Source organism: Hypanus sabinus, chromosome 16, assembly GCF_030144855.1.
Source record: "Hypanus sabinus isolate sHypSab1 chromosome 16, sHypSab1.hap1, whole genome shotgun sequence".
In the NCBI taxonomy this organism is placed as follows: Eukaryota; Metazoa; Chordata; class Chondrichthyes; order Myliobatiformes; family Dasyatidae; genus Hypanus; species Hypanus sabinus.
The window spans coordinates 9,438,713-9,455,390 of NC_082721.1; the positions used below are offsets into that span (position 1 = coordinate 9,438,713).

Sequence of the window (16,678 nt, forward strand, 5' to 3'; positions counted from 1 at the left end):
AGGGTAGCTAATGTTATCCCACTTTTTAAGAAAGGAGGGAGAGGGAAAACCGGGAATTATAGATCAGTCAGCTTGACATCAGTGGTGGGGAAGATGCTGGAGTCAATTATAAAAGATGAAATAACGGCACATTTGGATAGCAGTAACAGGATCAGTCTGAGTCAGTTTGGATTTACGAAGGGAAATCATGCTTGACTAATCTTCTGTAATTTTTTGAGGATGTAACTATGAAAATGGACAAGGGAGAGCCAGTGGATGTAGTGTACCTGGACTTCCAGAAAGCCTTTGATAAGGTCCCACATAGGAGATTAGTGGGCAAAATTAGAGCACATGGTATTGGGGGTAGGGTACTGACATGGATAGAAAATTGGTTGGCAGACAGGAAACAAAAAGTAGGAATTAATGGGTCCCTTTCAGAATGGCAGGCAGAGACTAGTGGGGTACCGCAAGGCTCGGTGCTGGGACCGCAACTATTTACAATATGCGTTAATGATTTAGATGAAGGGATTAAAAGTAACATTAGCAAATTTGCAGATGACACAAAGCTGGGTGGCAGTGTGAAATGTGAGGAGGATGTTATGAGAATGCAGGGTGACTTGGACAGGTTGGGTGAGTGGGCAAATGTATGGCAGATGCAGTTTAATGTGGATAAATGTGAGGTTATCCACTTTGGTAGTAAGAACAGGAAGGTAGATTACTATCTCAATGGTGTCAAGTTAGGAAAAGGGGACGTACAACAAGATCTAGGTGTTCTTGTTCATCAGTCACTGAAAGTAAGCATGCAGGTACAGCAGGCAATGAAGAAAGCTAATGGCATGTTGGCCTTCATAACAAGGGGAGTTGAGTATAGGAGCAAAGAGGTCCTTCTGCAGTTATACAGGGCCCTGGTGAGACCACACCTGGAGTATTGTGTTCAGTTTTGGTCTCCAAATTTGAGGAAGGACATTCTTGCTATTGAGGGAGTGCAGCATAGGTTCACGAGGTTAATTCCCGGAATGGCGGGACTATCATATGTTGAAGGATTGGAGCAACTGGGCTTGTATACACTGGAATTTAGAAGGATGAGAGGAGATCTGATTGAAACATAAGATTATTAAGGGATTGGACACGCTAGAGGCAGGAAACATGTTCCCGATGTTGGGGGAGTCCAGAACCAGAGGCCACAGTTTAAGAATAAGGGGTAGGCCATTTAGATCGGAGTTGAGGAAAAACATTTTCACCCAGAGTATTGTGGATCTATGGAATGCTCTGCCTCAGAAGGCAGTGGAGGCCAATTCTCTGGATGCTTTTGAGAAAGAGTTAGATAGAGCTCTTAAAGATAGCGGAGTCAAGGGATATGGGGAGAAGGCAGGAATGGGGTACTGATTGTGGACGATCAGCCATGATCACAGTGAATGGTGTTGCTGGCTCGAAGGGCCGAATGGCCTACTCCTGCATCTATTGTCTATTATTTGATGACCCACCACTCCACGTATCCCAATGAACTCTTCATACAGCAACCTCTCCACCATCTTTTCCTGTTATTTCCACATTTTTCTGTAAACAAGCCATCCTCCTCCCTTATAAATGTCTGAACCAAACCACCAATTTGGCATTAGGGCTTTCCATCATTGTCTGAAATTCAAATCAATCTTGCTAATTCAAAAAAATCCAGAAAGAAATAGTGCACAATTGTTTTTATTGTTGATAATTTCACCAAGAAAATACCATTTCACAGAAATGGAACATAAATTAGTGCAGTTTCAATAAAATTGCTGCATCCTTTATAAACTTACACTATAAACTCTTAAATCAAACAGAGCCCCATTATTGATTGCATTAACATTTGAAAATACTGTAAAATTGGAATAAAACATAACAGAAGCAATGTTTGTGCTGTTTACTGATTTCCAAAGGCATTGTTGACTGTCAAGATGCTGAAGTAGGTGCTTTCCCAGCTCTTTTTGGTGGCTACTGCGAAGAGGGTTTCTTCCCCTGCTCTCCTCACCCACAAGCAAACTTGCCACCCTTAGCTGACCCAGCACTCCAGACCAGCCAAAGGCAGATGACCCACAGCCCATCACTGGAGTATCACAAACTGTTAGAATTTTGTAGAGTACTAGGTTTAGATATCATTGTGCTAAAGCATGATCAAATTAATTAGATTTATCCTACTTAAGTTCCATTTTAAAATGCGAGAGGTTCTGTAGATGCTAGAAATCTTGAGCATCACAAGCAAAATGCTGCAGAACCCGGCAAGTCAGGCAGCATTTGTGAAAGGGACCACGAGTCTTGGCTCGAAACATGAACTTTTTTAGTGTTTCTTGCCCCTCTGGGCATTAAGGACCAGCAGTAGAATTGGAATGGCTGGATAAAATGGGCTTATGTTTGGATTAAGAGTGTTGAGGCAATGCTTTAGTTAGTGAAATAAATACATTTATTCTTCATATTACCTTCATTTTCAAAAAAAAAGTGCATGCCCTTCAGAACTATCTTGGTACTGGAAGGGGGATATTATGCTCATCATTTCTGAATAAAGAATTTATTTGTATTGTTTTCAGTCTTGACCTCAAGCTCTCCTTTCTAATCACTGGTTAAAATCAAGATTTATCACTGGACTGAGGGAAAAATTATGAGTAAGGTACTGTGGCAATATTAGGTTGTTAGACCTGGTGAGATTAAGTATTGTGATCAAGATTTTTTTTTAGGGAAATTTCTGTTGGAGTTTATATTTATAAACTTGACTACATCACAAGTTAGCTTGCATCATATTTCCCCCCCCCCCCAAACACAATGAAGTTTATGCTACAACCCAATGAAAAATTGACTTTAGTATTTATTGTTCTTGCTTCATTTGTCCTTGCGAGGACCTAAAAAGAGCATGCCAACATTTCCTACTTTATAGTTATGTGAATTTACTTCTTGCTTCATTCTAATCGCTCTTAATTACTAAATACCACAAAGCGTGGCTCCATTTTTTGCTAACAGTGAAACTTGAAATGCAGGCAATTTGTAATAAGCATTCTGTGTGGCAGATGACAAATTATGTAAGTTGTTAATGGAGTGCAAGTCATCGTAAAGATGCCAGGAGGCCTTTCTCTTTGGATTAAACCCATTGCATAGTTCCGTACATTTCCTTAGACTGCATTTCTAAATTTCAGAAGCTGCAGTAAGCCATCAAGTTCCCCGTGAGGATGTTATGTAAATAGTAATATAATGTAATATAGATCATAGGGCATAATAGAATACTGTACGCAAAGCAGCAAGATGAGCTGGAATTTCTTCACCAATTGATAAATATTTAGAGGCCTCTAACCCTGATAACTAAAAATGAGTATGAAGGTTTAGTTTAATAGATTTTTAATAACTTAAGGATTCCATGGTTGCAAGGTTTTAGGAGAGAAATTTGGATATCATCTGTAAATTTAAAGGACAGAACAAGTTGAGGATTTTAAAAACAATTTTAAATTTAAAAAGTTTAAAACCCAAATTTGTTTCTTTCTGAAATCTAATGTATTGAACAAATTTGTACAATGTATATAAACTTGATGAGCAGTGAATGTTGAGGAAAATTTAGTTTCTTCTTTGTAATTTGGTTGCATACATTTGCTTCTGTTGTTCAGTGGTTTAACATTTCTTTCATTCTAGTTTCAGATTGAGTATTGCATATATGACAGTCACTTCAGAATTGAATTAAACTACACTTGCAATTCCCACTGCAGCGAACAAATTAACCAGGACTATTCTGCAGTCATTTATTTTCATCGTCACAATGAACATATCTAAATTCAAATATACAGCTTAACTTCTATCTTCTACAGCACTGAGATCAAATCCCCAGCAGCACTAACTTTGCATAGTTGAGGTTTCCTTGTCCATGTAAACATTTTTCACAGTGGGAAACTTTCAAGATCTCCCTCCTCAAAAGTTCAAGGATTCCCCATGACGTTTTTTGCTGGTGCACTTCAGAAATTGGTCACGTAGCCTCAGACATCGTCTCAGATCACCTCAAGCAGACCTGAAATGCACTCATTTTCCTTGAACCATCCAGTGTGACTTGCCTTAAAAATAGTAGACTATTCTTACAAATGGCTGTATATAGTAAGTAGAGCTCCATTTTAAAAAAAGTTATAAAGTCCACTGGTCATGTAGTTGAAGGGCAAGAATACAAATCCTCATCCTTATGAGGCTTGGTCCAACTTCATGTTCTTTTGTACCTGCACAAAGCAAAGGTAAATAATAATGATTAGGTAAAGGGCATTCACTAATAGAACTCACTTTGACAGAAGTATAATCAGTAAGTTTGCAAAACATACAAAATCAGGAGGTATTGATAATGAAGTTTATTTTAGATGACAAAACCTTGTTACCCCTTCGCTTCTCCTCACCTGCCTGTCATCTCCATCTGGTGCCCCTCTTCCTTCCCTTTCTTCTTTGATCCACTGTCCTGTCAGATTCCTTATTCAACCCTCTACCTTTTCTACCAATCACTTTCCAGCTTCTTACTCCTTCCCACCTCCCCACCCATCTACCTTCCCCCTCACCTATCCAGCTTATACTCCCTTCCATACCTCCCACCTTCTTATTCTGGCTTCTTCCCCCATCCTTTCCAGTTCTGAAGAAGGGCCTTGGCCCAAAATGTTGGCTCTTTGTTCTTCTCCATAGATGCTACCTGACCTGCCGAGTTCCTCTAGCGTTTTGTGTATTACAGGATGATCTTGATCAGTTAGGGAAGTGGATGAAGGAGTGGTAAATAGATTTCAATACAGATAAGCATTTTGGAAAATCGAGCCAGCATAGAACGTGCACTGTGAATGTAGGCCACTAGGGAGCACAATGGTATGGAAAGACTTCTGGGTGCAAGTGTACAGTTCACTGGAAGTGACAGCACAGGTAAAGAAGGACTCCAGACGCTGGCTTTCATCTGTCAGGGCATTGTCGTGGTTATACAAACCGTTGGTGAAGCCCCACGTGAAGTACTGTGTTCAGTTTTGCTTGCCTTGTTATAGATAGGAAGGATGTGGTTAGACTGGAAAGAGTGCAGAAAAGATTTGAGGATGTTACCAGGACCAGAGAGCCAAGGTTGGCCATGTCAGGTCTTTATTTCTCAGAATGTAGGAGAATGAGGGACAATCTTGCAGAAATATTTAAGGTTATGAGATGCTTAGATGAGGTGGATTATAAGTCTTATCTCTAGGGGAAACTAGTGGGCATAGATTTAAGGCATGGGTACCAACCTTTTTAAATGCCATTAAGCAAGGGGTCTGTGGACCCCAGGTTGGGAACTCCTGATTTAGGGTGAGGGATAGATTTTAAAGGGATCTGAGGGGCAACAAACAGCCAGAAGTGGTTGAAATAAGTACAGTGTCATTTAAACGGCACTTGGCTCACTGATATATGGGCTGAACATAGAACATGTCGCTAATTGGATAGGCACCATGGTCAGCATGGACTCGGTAGATTGAAAGTTCTGTATCATGCTATATTGCTCATAACTCAATGAAAATTGCATTTGATTCTGTAAAATCTACCATTTAATACCTGTTAAAGAAACATAATTTAATATGCTCAAGATTAATACATTAAGTAGAACTTTTCATAAGCGACTCCATGCAGGGAGTGCCAGATAAAAGCACAGGGTGCTTGTTAATTTTTAATTCCCATTTATCATATCTGCTTGATTTCTTCTTTTATTATCTCTCTCTCATCCTTAACCTTAAAATAGAATGAAGCTCAGCCAGAATACGGTCCTAACACTGATTTTGTGTCTGTTGTTATAACGTTTATCTATAGCTAAGTTTCATTATTGGGTCAAAAGTTGTAACTACCTCCAAGACAAAATTATGGAGCAGGCAATTTTTTTCAGAAAGCATGGATATTTACCGAAATATTAAAATGATTAAAAAGATAAATGGTGTGAAATAAAGATGATAATGAGTCACATCTACACAATTGTTCAAAGCATAATCATTAGCTGAAATTAAGAGAAGTAATGCAGATATGAAAAGGCAGAACTTTATAACAACTAGGAATGCTTGTTTTCTAAATAATTAATAACAAAAACACGAGATTCTGTAGATGCTGGTAGAACACAGCAGGCCAGGCAGCATCTATAGGGAGAAGCGATGTCGACATTTCGGGCCGAGACCCTTCGTCAGGACTAACCAAAAGGAAAGATAGTAAGAGATTTGAAAGTAGTGGGGGGAGGGAGAAATGCAAAATGATAGAAGACCGGAGGGGATGGGATGAAGCTAAGAGCTGGAAAGGTGATTGGCGAAAGTGATACAGAGCTGGAGAAGGGAAAGGATCACGGGACGGGAGGCCTCAGGAGAAAGAAGTGGGGGGGGGAAGCACCAGAGAGAGATGGAGAACAGGCAAACAATTAAATATGTCAGGGATGGGGTAAGAAGGGGAGGAGGGGCATTAACAGAAGTTAGAGAAGTCAATGTTCATGCCATCAGGTTGGAGGCTACCCAGCCGGTATATAAGGTGTTGTTCCTCCAACCTGAGTTTGGATTCATTTTGACAATAGAGGAGGCATGGATAGACATATCAGAATGGGACATGGAATTAAATGAATGGAGGTATTCTTCAGAACAGTTGCCCAACCCAAAAGCAGACAAGACAATATCATGAACAAAAATTGGCAGTGTTGTTGAGATAGCAAGGAAGATTACCCAAGATTACACCAGGATATAGATCAGTTGAGCAGAGCACTGGCAGATGGAACTCAATCCGGAAGTCATATAGGAATAGGACGTGTACAGTAAAAGGAATGTTGATGAACAGAGAGGAGCTTTGTGCTTCAATTCTATTTTCCCTGTAAGTGGCAACAGGCCAAGAGTGCTGAAGGCATATGGCATGCTATATTGCATGCTTTATGAGGCATTGATCAGACTACACTTGGAGTACTGTGAGCAGTTTTGGGCCAATTAACTAAGAAAAGCAATGCTGGCATTGGAGAGGGTCCAGAGGAGGTACACAAGAATCATTCCAGGAATGAAAGTGTTAATGCATGAGAAGTGTGTGATGGCTCTGGGCCAGTACTTGATGGAGTTTAGAAGATCAGGGGGAATTCAACCTATTGAATGTTGAAAGGCCTAGATAGAGCGAATGTGGAGAAGATGTTTCCTACAGTGGGTGAGTCTAGGACCAGAGGTCACAGCCTCAGAATAGAGGGACATCCATTCAGAACAGTTATGAGGAGGAATGTCTTTAGCCAGAGGATGGAAAATGTGTGGAATTTATTGCCAAGGATTGGTGTGGAGGTCAAGTCATTGTGTGTATTTAAAGCGGAGGTTGATAGGTTCTTGATTACTCGGTGTCAAAGGTCATGGGGAGAAAACAAGATAATGGGGTTGAGAAGGATAATAAATCAGCCAAGATGGAGCAGCAGAGGAGCCTCAATGGACTGAATGGCCTAATTTTGTTCTTGGGTCTAGCTTTCATAGGTAAAGGTACAAAATGTAAGAGTTAGGGTGTGGTGTTGAAACTTTACAAAACTACGGTTAAACAGTACTTTACAGGATAAGATTGTGCTGGGAAGAGTGCAGAAACCTCTTCCAGAATATTGCCTGGATTGGAAGACTTTGGTTGGGGTGGGGGAGGAAGTTGAGAGGTGATCTGATAAAAATAAGATTGAGAATAATAGATAGTGAACATTTTTTCCTCATGTAGGGGCATCAAAAACAAGACGGTATAGATTTAAGGCGAGGGGAAGAAAAGAGCTTTGAGAGGAAGCAGAGGGATTTGGTTGATACCTAGTCAACAAAATGGTGTTCAGAATACTGAAGTCCATCCACTTAGGCTTCCTGCTTACTCTTTGGTTAGTCAAATTCATTTGCTCCTGTTTTTTTTCCTAAATAAGACAAACCGTCCACAGAGCTGACAGCAAAGGTGTTTCCTTGTCTCTAGACAACTTTTATGCACAAGTATTTTCACTTAATTCAGCTTTAAGCAGTTGTACCTTCGCATCAAAAAATCTTAATTCAACAGAAATCCTACAAAATCCAAAGCTAATATTGCATCTGTTCAGTAGTAATGCCTTGCAGGTGTAGCTTGGACAGTTTCAGCTTCTCAAGCATCTAACCTTAACCAATAGGCACATTCGGACACACTTTATGCTGCCGCACAAGCTGTGTGCTGCATTCTACTACAAAATCCCTTACTGTGTCACCAGTTTCCATGCTACACGTCTAGCAGCAGTAAGAGAGGAAGAGCTTCTAACCTTGTCAACTTCTGCATTTACCTGCTTTGTGTATGAATTTCTGGCCAGGCTCCCATGGACATCAGCTGCTCCTCAAGGGCTACAATTCTGAGGCCAATGTACCCTGAGGAAATCAGCAACAGTAGCACCCTGAAAAAAGGGAGCAAGGGATCGACATTAAAACTCAGATTCCTGCAAACATTCAAATCATTTATTGAACTTTATATAACTAAGTCACTTTTACAGGTGTTATTCTCCATGCAAACACGGAACAGCATATTCTATAATGATGGTCATAATGATTACCTGCATGTAATGTTATTAAACATTTGAGACACTTTTTGGTTGAGACAGATGCACATCAATTTCAATATTTGTCAGAAGCACATGGATAGGGTTTTAGTGTGCTTATGGACTAAACAATGGCAAATGGGACAAGCTTGGACAATACCATGAACTGGCGTGCACGAGTTGGGCCAAAGGGCCTGTTTCCATGCTGAACCATGTACAAATGCATCGTTCATTGGAAGTGACACCACAGGTAGAGACTCAGTACACTGGCTGTCATCTGTCAGGGCACTGAGTAGAAGAGTTGGCACATTATGTTGCAGTTGTACAAGCTGCTGGTGAATTCGCACTTTGAGTACTGTGTTCAGTTTTGTTTGCCCTGTTATAGGAAGGATGTGGTTACACTGGAAAGAGTACAGAAAAGATTTGAGATGTTACCAGGACCAGAGAGCCTGAGTCATAAGGAAAGGTTGCCAAAATCAGGTCTTTACTGCTCAGAATGTAGGAGAATGAGGGGCAATCTTGCAGAAATATTTAAGGTTATGCAACGCTTAGGTGAGGTGGATGGCAAGTCTTTTCTCTAGGGGAAACTAGCGGGCATAGACATTGGGTGAGAGGGATAGAGAGAGATAGATCTAAAAGGAAGCTGAGGGACAATGAGCTGATAGAAGTGGTCGAGGCAAGTACAATATCATTTAAACAGCACTTGGGTAGGGACATGGAAGGCAACAAATAAACACAAGGGTAATTGTCCCACTGCTTGCATACTGATGTTCTAATCATTGTTACTACACTGTCGGTGGCTACGAAGCACAGAACAGGTCCCTCGGAGTAGTACACCAGATTAGCAGGCAAGAAAGAAAATGCCAGTCCACCCTCCATTTGATCTTTCTTTTGGGATAGAAATTGCAATTCCGTTTAAAAAGAAAGAAGTCCAAATGAAGACTTGGAGCCTAATATACACTTAGTGGCCACTTTATTAGCTACAAAAGTGGAGCCTGGTGTGGTCTTCTGCTGCTGTAGCCTATCCAGTTCAAAGTTTGATGTGTTGTGCATTCAGAAATGCTCTTCTGCACACCACTGTTGTAATGTATGGTTATTTGAGTTACTGTTGCCTTCCTGACAGGTTGACCCAGTCTGGACATTCTCCTCTGACCCCTCTCATTAACAAGGCTTTTATGCCTACAAAACTACCACTCACTGGATTTTTGGGTTTTTTTCCCACCATTCTGTAAACTCTAGAGACTGCTGTGCGTGAAAATCCGAGGAGATCAGCAGCATCTGAGATACTCAAACCACCCCATCTGGCATCAACAAACATTCTACAGTCAAAGTCACTTAGATCACATTTCTTCCCTAGTGTGATATTTGGTCTGAACAACATCTGAACCTCTTGAACATGTCTGCATTCTTTCAACCATTAAGTTGCTGCCACATGATCAGCTGATTAGATATTTGCATTATCAACCAAGAGTACAGGTCTACCTAATACAATGGCCACCGAGTGTATACTCAATAGGATTTGTATCTCGAAGGTCTTACAACCAGAAGTAGGTAGTACATTGGCTTCCTGGCAAAACACTGCTGTGAACCTGGGCACTGGCTAGTTTTGGGTAGTTAGTCTGCTGTTTGTGGTAGGAGGAATAGAATCCACTGAATTAAGATATTTTGGTAATATTCTAAGAGATTTTTAAAATCAAAAATGTTGTAGGACCTCTTAACCTTCAAAGCTAAAGTATAGCTAGAGATTTGTGTGTGAAATACATACAGTAGGATGTAGATGATGATGAGTGTATTAAAAGCAGTCAATCCTTGAAAAGCAGCAAAGGATTTCATTTTCTTTGTCACTCTGGTAAACCAGGAGTTGCCTGTAAGAGGGCAGATAAAAGCACCATTAAATTTACTTAGAGAAGCAATTTTTTTTTGCAAAACAAGTTTTCATTGGAAACAGGGTTTTAATTTGAAGTAAACTCACATGAATTATCCAGTTTTCCTATATATCCAAAGCTTAAAAGTCAATTTATTACCAATATGTCACCATATGCTACCAAGATTTCTTGTTGGCATTCACAGTGGAACCAAGAAATACAATAGAATTAATGAAAAACTATACACAAAGACTGAAACAGCCAATGTGCAAAAGCAGAAACTGTAAATACAAATAAATTAGTAATAATAAACAAACAGTATTGAGGACATGGTTTGTAGAGTCCTTGAAAGTGAGTCCATAGGTTCTGAAATCAGTTTGGCATTGAAGTGAAGCAAATTATCCACGCAGGTTCAGGAATCTGATGGTTGAAGGGTAATAACTGTTCCTGAACCTGGTAATGCGGGACCCAAGGCTTCTGTAGCTCCTTCCTGATGGCAGCAGTGAGAAGAGAGCGTGGCCTGCACGATGGGGGGTCCTCAATGCTGCTTTCTCGTAGCAGCGTTCCTTGTGAATATGCTCAATGGGAGCATTGTCTATCCTCGAGAAGGCAATGGACAGCCAGTTGCAATACTGCCTAATACCTCACGGCAGACAGCCACTACTCTGACATATGCTAAATCAATCCCAGAGTATAAATGTAGATTTGTATTCCAGATTGGTAAAAGTGGAACTCAACTAAAACAAGAAAAGAATATTCTAGAAGTACTCAGGAAAACAGAGCACTCTCAGCCAGTGACACAATAAACTTTCACCTGACCTGCCACTAGTTCTCATAAAAGTCATAACCCTGGACACTGAATCCATGAATCCCTGCACTTGGTTGAACACAAAGGAACAAAATGTTTAAGTACATTTTACACTAGAAGCGAAGAACCAGGCATGTTACAGGAATGCTCCAAAATAGAATGAGCAGTTTTGCAGCTTAATAATTGGAATCAGGTTGGCCTGGTGGCCGAACACTTTAATTCCAATTCCGACATGTCAATCCATGGCCACCTCTTGACCCAAGAGAGGCCACCCTCGGAGTGGAGAAGCAACACCTTGTATTCGCTCTGGGTACCCTCCAACCTGATGACATGAATATTGATTTCTCCTTCTAATTAAAAGATTCCCCTTCCCCACCTCCATTCCCCATCTGACCTTTTACTACTTGTCACCTGCCTGTGATTTCCCACAGGGTCCCCGCCTCCTCCCTTATATTGTCCACTCTCCTCTCCTATCAGATCCTTTTTTCTCCACCAACCAGGCTTTGCCAATCACCTTCCAGCTAGCCTCTTTACCCTCCCCCCCCCACCCCACCTTTGTATTCAGGTATCTTCCCCACCCCCCTTCCTTCTATCCTGAAGAAGGGTCTCGGCTTAAAACATTAAATGTTCACTCTTTTCCATAGATGCTGCCTGACCTGCTGAACCATCCAGCGTTTCATGTGTGTGTGTGCTGTGCAGAATCAGGTTTTCTTTAAATCACTGACAACCACCGTGAAATTTGTTTTGCAGTAGCAGTACACTGAAACGACAAATTCACAGAATTTGAAGGGCACTACTGTAGTGAGTGCGATGCCATTGCAGCTCGAGGCTGTCGGAGTTCGGAGTCCAGCTCTGAAACTGTCCGTATGCTCGCTCCGTGACTGTGTGGGCTCCCTCTGGGTGCTCCAGTTTCCTCCCAGAGTCTGAAGACGCATCGGTTAGTAGGTTAATTGGTCATTGTAAATTGTCCTGTGATTAGGCTCGGGTTGGGCTGTTGGGTCGAAAGGGCCTGTTCCAAGCTGTATAAATACGTGGCAGGGCCTCGGTGTCAGCCGGGCCCGAGAGTGAATGTTGAAACCGATTGTTTTCCATACCCATCTGCTAATATTTAGTGAAACATTTGCACTAAATGATGGAGTGGACTAAGGGAGTAAGAATAATGATTTTCACTGCCACTAGGGCACAGAGAGGTGGCGGCTAGGCTAAACTGAGCACCTTTCTGTACGATTAACGAGTGAGCATCCCACTTTGCTGCCATTATATCAGCAGATGCAGTAAATAACCTTTGCCATCGCTGTGCAAAGTTTCTTCAATAGGTCGATCTCCCTGTCCTTTGATCTCATTACAAAGAGCCTTAATTCCGGTTATGTCGGCAGAATCTGTGCAAAGCCACGGGAAGAAAGACTATGTAGTCAGGGAATAATGTGCAAAAGACCCAAATTATTTTAAATGGAGCTACTGAATGCACAGCAAGTTTGGCAGTATCCATAAAGGTAGCATGAAATTTTCAGGACCAGGAACTTATGCAGGAACAGAGAGCGCAAGGAAATACAGACTCATCAGAAGGACTCAATATTCAAAGGTGAATGGGATGGCTTAGAGGGCCGTGGTTCATTGAGGCTGTAGCGTGCATCTCTACTAGCCTCTGACAACCAAGTCTGGCTACTGTGGCTACTGGAACAGTTTCTACTGGCAGGAGAAGGTGCAAAGGCAGGTTACTGGTGCCTTAGAACCCCGATCTCAGCTCCCTGATGTCTTGTAGCTATACCCACTCGTGGGGAAGGCTTCAGAAATAAACCAAGGAACAGTCCGGAGCTGGAGTCGCTAAGGCAGTCTGAAGTTGAGTTCTATGCTGGCTGGTAACTCCTGCGACGCTGTTGGAGCCAAACTAACAGTCTCTGCTGTCCCTTTGGGTTCCTCGGCCGACAGACAGGAGGGTGCCTGCCTCGAGGGTAACAGATTGCTCTCTGTGTCATACTGGCTTGCATGTAGGTAGGCAGCTATGATACACTATTCATCGTCAACCCCAACCAACGGAGACCTCAACGGTGACCATGGGTTTGTTAAACAAATGGTTTTTTAAAACCAGTGGTGCTTCCGCTGCCCCCCCCCCCCCCACACACACACAGAGTTTTAATAAGTTTTGTGTTCAAAATCATACTGATGAAGTGGAAGGCAAACATCCTGAGTGCAATTAAACTATACACTCAAAGGCCAATTTATTTGGTACCTCCTGTATTTAATAAAGTGGCCACTGACTGTATGTTCATGGTCTTCTGCTGCTGTAGCCCATCCACTTCAAGTTTCAACATGTTGTGCGTTCAGAGATGCTCTTCTGCACACCACTGTTGTAACGTGTGGTTATGGTGCTACCGTTGCCTTCCTGACAGCTTGAACCACTCTGGCCATTCACCCCTCAACTCTCTCATCTATGAGTCATTTTCAAACACAAGAGAGTCTGCAGATTCTGGAAGTGCAGAGTCACATACACACAATGCTAGAGGAACTCAGCAGGTCAGGCAGCGTCTACAGAGAGGAATAAACAGATGACGTTTCAGGCAGAGGCCCTTCACCAGGAACTCACGCACAACAGTCTCTAGAGCAGGAGTTCCCAACGTGGGGTCCACAGACCCCCTGGTTAGTAGGTGTCTATGGCATTAAAAAAAATGTTGGGAATCACTGCTCTTGAGTTTACAGAAAGTGGCATAATAAAACAAAATCTTCCAGTGACCAGTGGACAAAAACACCTTGTGTCAGAACTGTTCACGCTGACAGAAAGACACCAGTAATATGCTTCACAACAGTGGTGTACAACACTCTGAATGCACAACATATCGAACCTTGAAGTGGACAGGTTACAGCAGCAGAAGACCGTAAATACACCCAATAAAGTGGCCACTTTATTGGGTGAGAAGTACCAACTAAAAAGGTCCCTGTGTGGAGCTGCACTGGGACATTAATACAACTTCCAAGCCAGAACAGGCATTCTGTGACAATAGCATCATGTTTGGTCCCTACATTATAAATAGATTTTAGTGCTGCTTACTTGCAGTGGACACTGGTTGTTCTGAATCCTGAATGCAGTCAACAGTGTCCAGTTCTTGGCTATCGTCTTCGAGGCTAGATTGATTCAGTTCCTTTTGGGTGGAAAGACAAAAACATTGTTAACTGGAATTCATTATTCACATGTAGATAAAACCTCAGTTTACAGATAATGGTGAGCAACAGTTGCAAGACCACAAAGGATTAAGACACAGCAACATCATGCCTCAACATCACTGAAAAATTATCTGGGTATAAAACTGAGTATATTTAAAGCAGTGGTTGATAACTTTTTAGTGTCCCTATGAATCAAAAACTTTAGGGGTAAGGCAGTAAGATGGCAACGAGAGGGTTAATTAATCAGCCACAGTGGAATGGCAGAACAGACTCAATAGGCCAAATGGCTTAATTCCGATCATATGTAATAACATCTTCTTGTCTTTTATTTTCATGTTTTTTTATTCCAAAATTCAAAGTAAATTTATTAAAGTACATATACGTCACTATACAAAACCCCAAGGTTCATTTTTTGTCAGCATACTCAATAAATCCATAGAATAATCAATGAAAGGCTGCACCAACTTGGCCATTCAATGTGTGTAAAAGACAATGAACTGTGCTAATACAAAAATAACAAAGGAATAAACAAACAATAAATATTGACAGCCTGAGATGAAGAGTCCTTGAAAGTCAGTGGGAACATTTCAATGACGGGGCAAAAGAAGCTGAGTGAAGTTATCTCCTTTGGTTCAAGAGCAGGATGGTTGAGGGCTAATAGCTGTTTCTGAACCTCGTGGTGTGAGTCCTGAGGCTCCTGTACTGTCTTCCTGGTGGCAGTAACAAAAGCAGGTCCTAAATGATGGATGCAGCTTTCCTGTGACAGCACTTCGTGCAGATGTGCTTATTGGTGGGGAGGGCTTCAACTGTGATGGTCTTTTGTAGGATTTTCTGTTCAAAGGCATTGGTGTTTCCATACCAATCTATGACGCAACCAGTCAATATACTCTCCACCACACATCCACAGAGGTTTGTCGGAGTTTCAGATGTGTGCTGAATCTTTGCAAACTCCTTAAGTCGCTGCCGTGCTTTTTTCGTAATGACACTTACATGAGAGCCCTCTAAATTCCTCGGTGTTATAATTTCAAAGTTGCTGACCCCCCTCTCCTCTGAGGACTGGCTCATGGACCTCCGGTTTCCCTCTCCCAGTATCAATAATCAGCTCCGTGTTTGCGCTCTACCCCATTGTAAAGCACTTTGAACTACATCAACTGTTTGAAAAAATCCTTTATAAATAAATTATACTCATTTATTATGATCTCATTACACTAAATTGTTGTATATATTCTCACCTGTAAAATTTTAGTTTCCGCATCATAACTGTTTTCAGGTATTGAAGCTTGAGGACTAATTGAGGGACTTGCAGTCTGAAAAGACAGTAGCACAACTGTATAAATACAAGATCAGCTCTAGTTTGCATTATGGTACATGATGCAAACACTGATCTGGATTCATGCACACCAGGATGCTGTGAAATTCCTTACTCGTGTGAAGCTCAGTAACAGTGAACTTGGTCTTAATAAACAGTGACAAGTGCAAAACAACAATGTGCAGATCTTGTGTGTTGGAAACCATTTTTTAAAATTTGTACATTTTAACAAACTCGTGCATTTTTCCACAGCATGTGGTGGTCCATCCCCACTCACTGGCAGAAAGTGGTATAGCAGCTAAACCAACAGTTTATCATTGGCTAAGTATTAGCACATTCACCCATGTGATGGTAATTGTTTTAATTATGTGCCCTACTAACAAATTCATTCCTATCTACTGAATTTTCTTTTTTTTTATAAAAGTGATGTGTTTTTCAAAAGCGCAATCTTTTATTCCTTTGTCTTACACCCGTAAGCATTAATTCCCCTCTTAGTATAAATTCTCAGCTCTTTATTTAGTTTGCTTAGAAATTGTATGCTTGTTTGTCTCTAAAATAAATTGAAATCTTAAAAATAAGACTGCTCGCCATTTTTGACTCCCAGAAGACCCCCGGGGATCAGAAACTGAACAGAGATCCAACATGTGCAGTCTAACATGGTGGAAACAAAAGTGCTAAAGTCACAGAATAACTGAGGGGGCTAAAATTAGGAGTCAGAGAACACAACTCTCCTACGATAGCATTTTCTCCCACATTCCAAAGACAATGAATAGGTTAACTGGACAAATGGGTGTAATTTGGCAGATCGTCTTCATTGGGTTGGAAGGGCCTTACCATCTTTTCCTAATTCAACTTTAGTGGATTTTACAGATTTGATTTTTACCTTAAACCCTTGTCAGAAGGGATTAGTAGCTTTTATTTATAATATGATTATGAAGATACAACCAGAAATATCAGTTAGAATTAAACAAGAATGGGAAAAAGAACTTCGATATAATATATCAACAGATAAATGGGAAAAAATTTTGCAAATGGTTAATTCTTCTTCTATATGTGCTAAA

The 16,678-nt window shown here is 41.2% G+C and overlaps 1 protein-coding gene across 5 annotated transcripts in view; it reads right to left on the reverse strand.

Annotated features, from left to right (window-relative positions):
- Window positions 1-1,663: 1,663 nt before the first annotated feature.
- si:zfos-943e10.1 (GRAM domain-containing protein 2B) overlaps window positions 1,664-16,678 on the reverse strand; it is a 110,730-nt gene continuing 95,715 nt past the window's right edge. For all 5 annotated transcript variants that reach the window (XM_059991092.1, XM_059991093.1, XM_059991094.1 and 2 more), the window contains exons 8-12: window positions 15,541-15,615; window positions 14,196-14,286; window positions 10,242-10,341; window positions 8,228-8,335; window positions 1,664-4,196 (exon numbers count right to left, since the gene is read on the reverse strand). In XM_059991092.1, coding sequence (XP_059847075.1) covers window positions 4,181-4,196; window positions 8,228-8,335; window positions 10,242-10,341; window positions 14,196-14,286; window positions 15,541-15,615 — 390 coding nt within the window. In that variant the 3' untranslated portion in view covers window positions 1,664-4,180. The remainder of the gene's footprint in view (window positions 4,197-8,227; window positions 8,336-10,241; window positions 10,342-14,195; window positions 14,287-15,540; window positions 15,616-16,678) is intronic.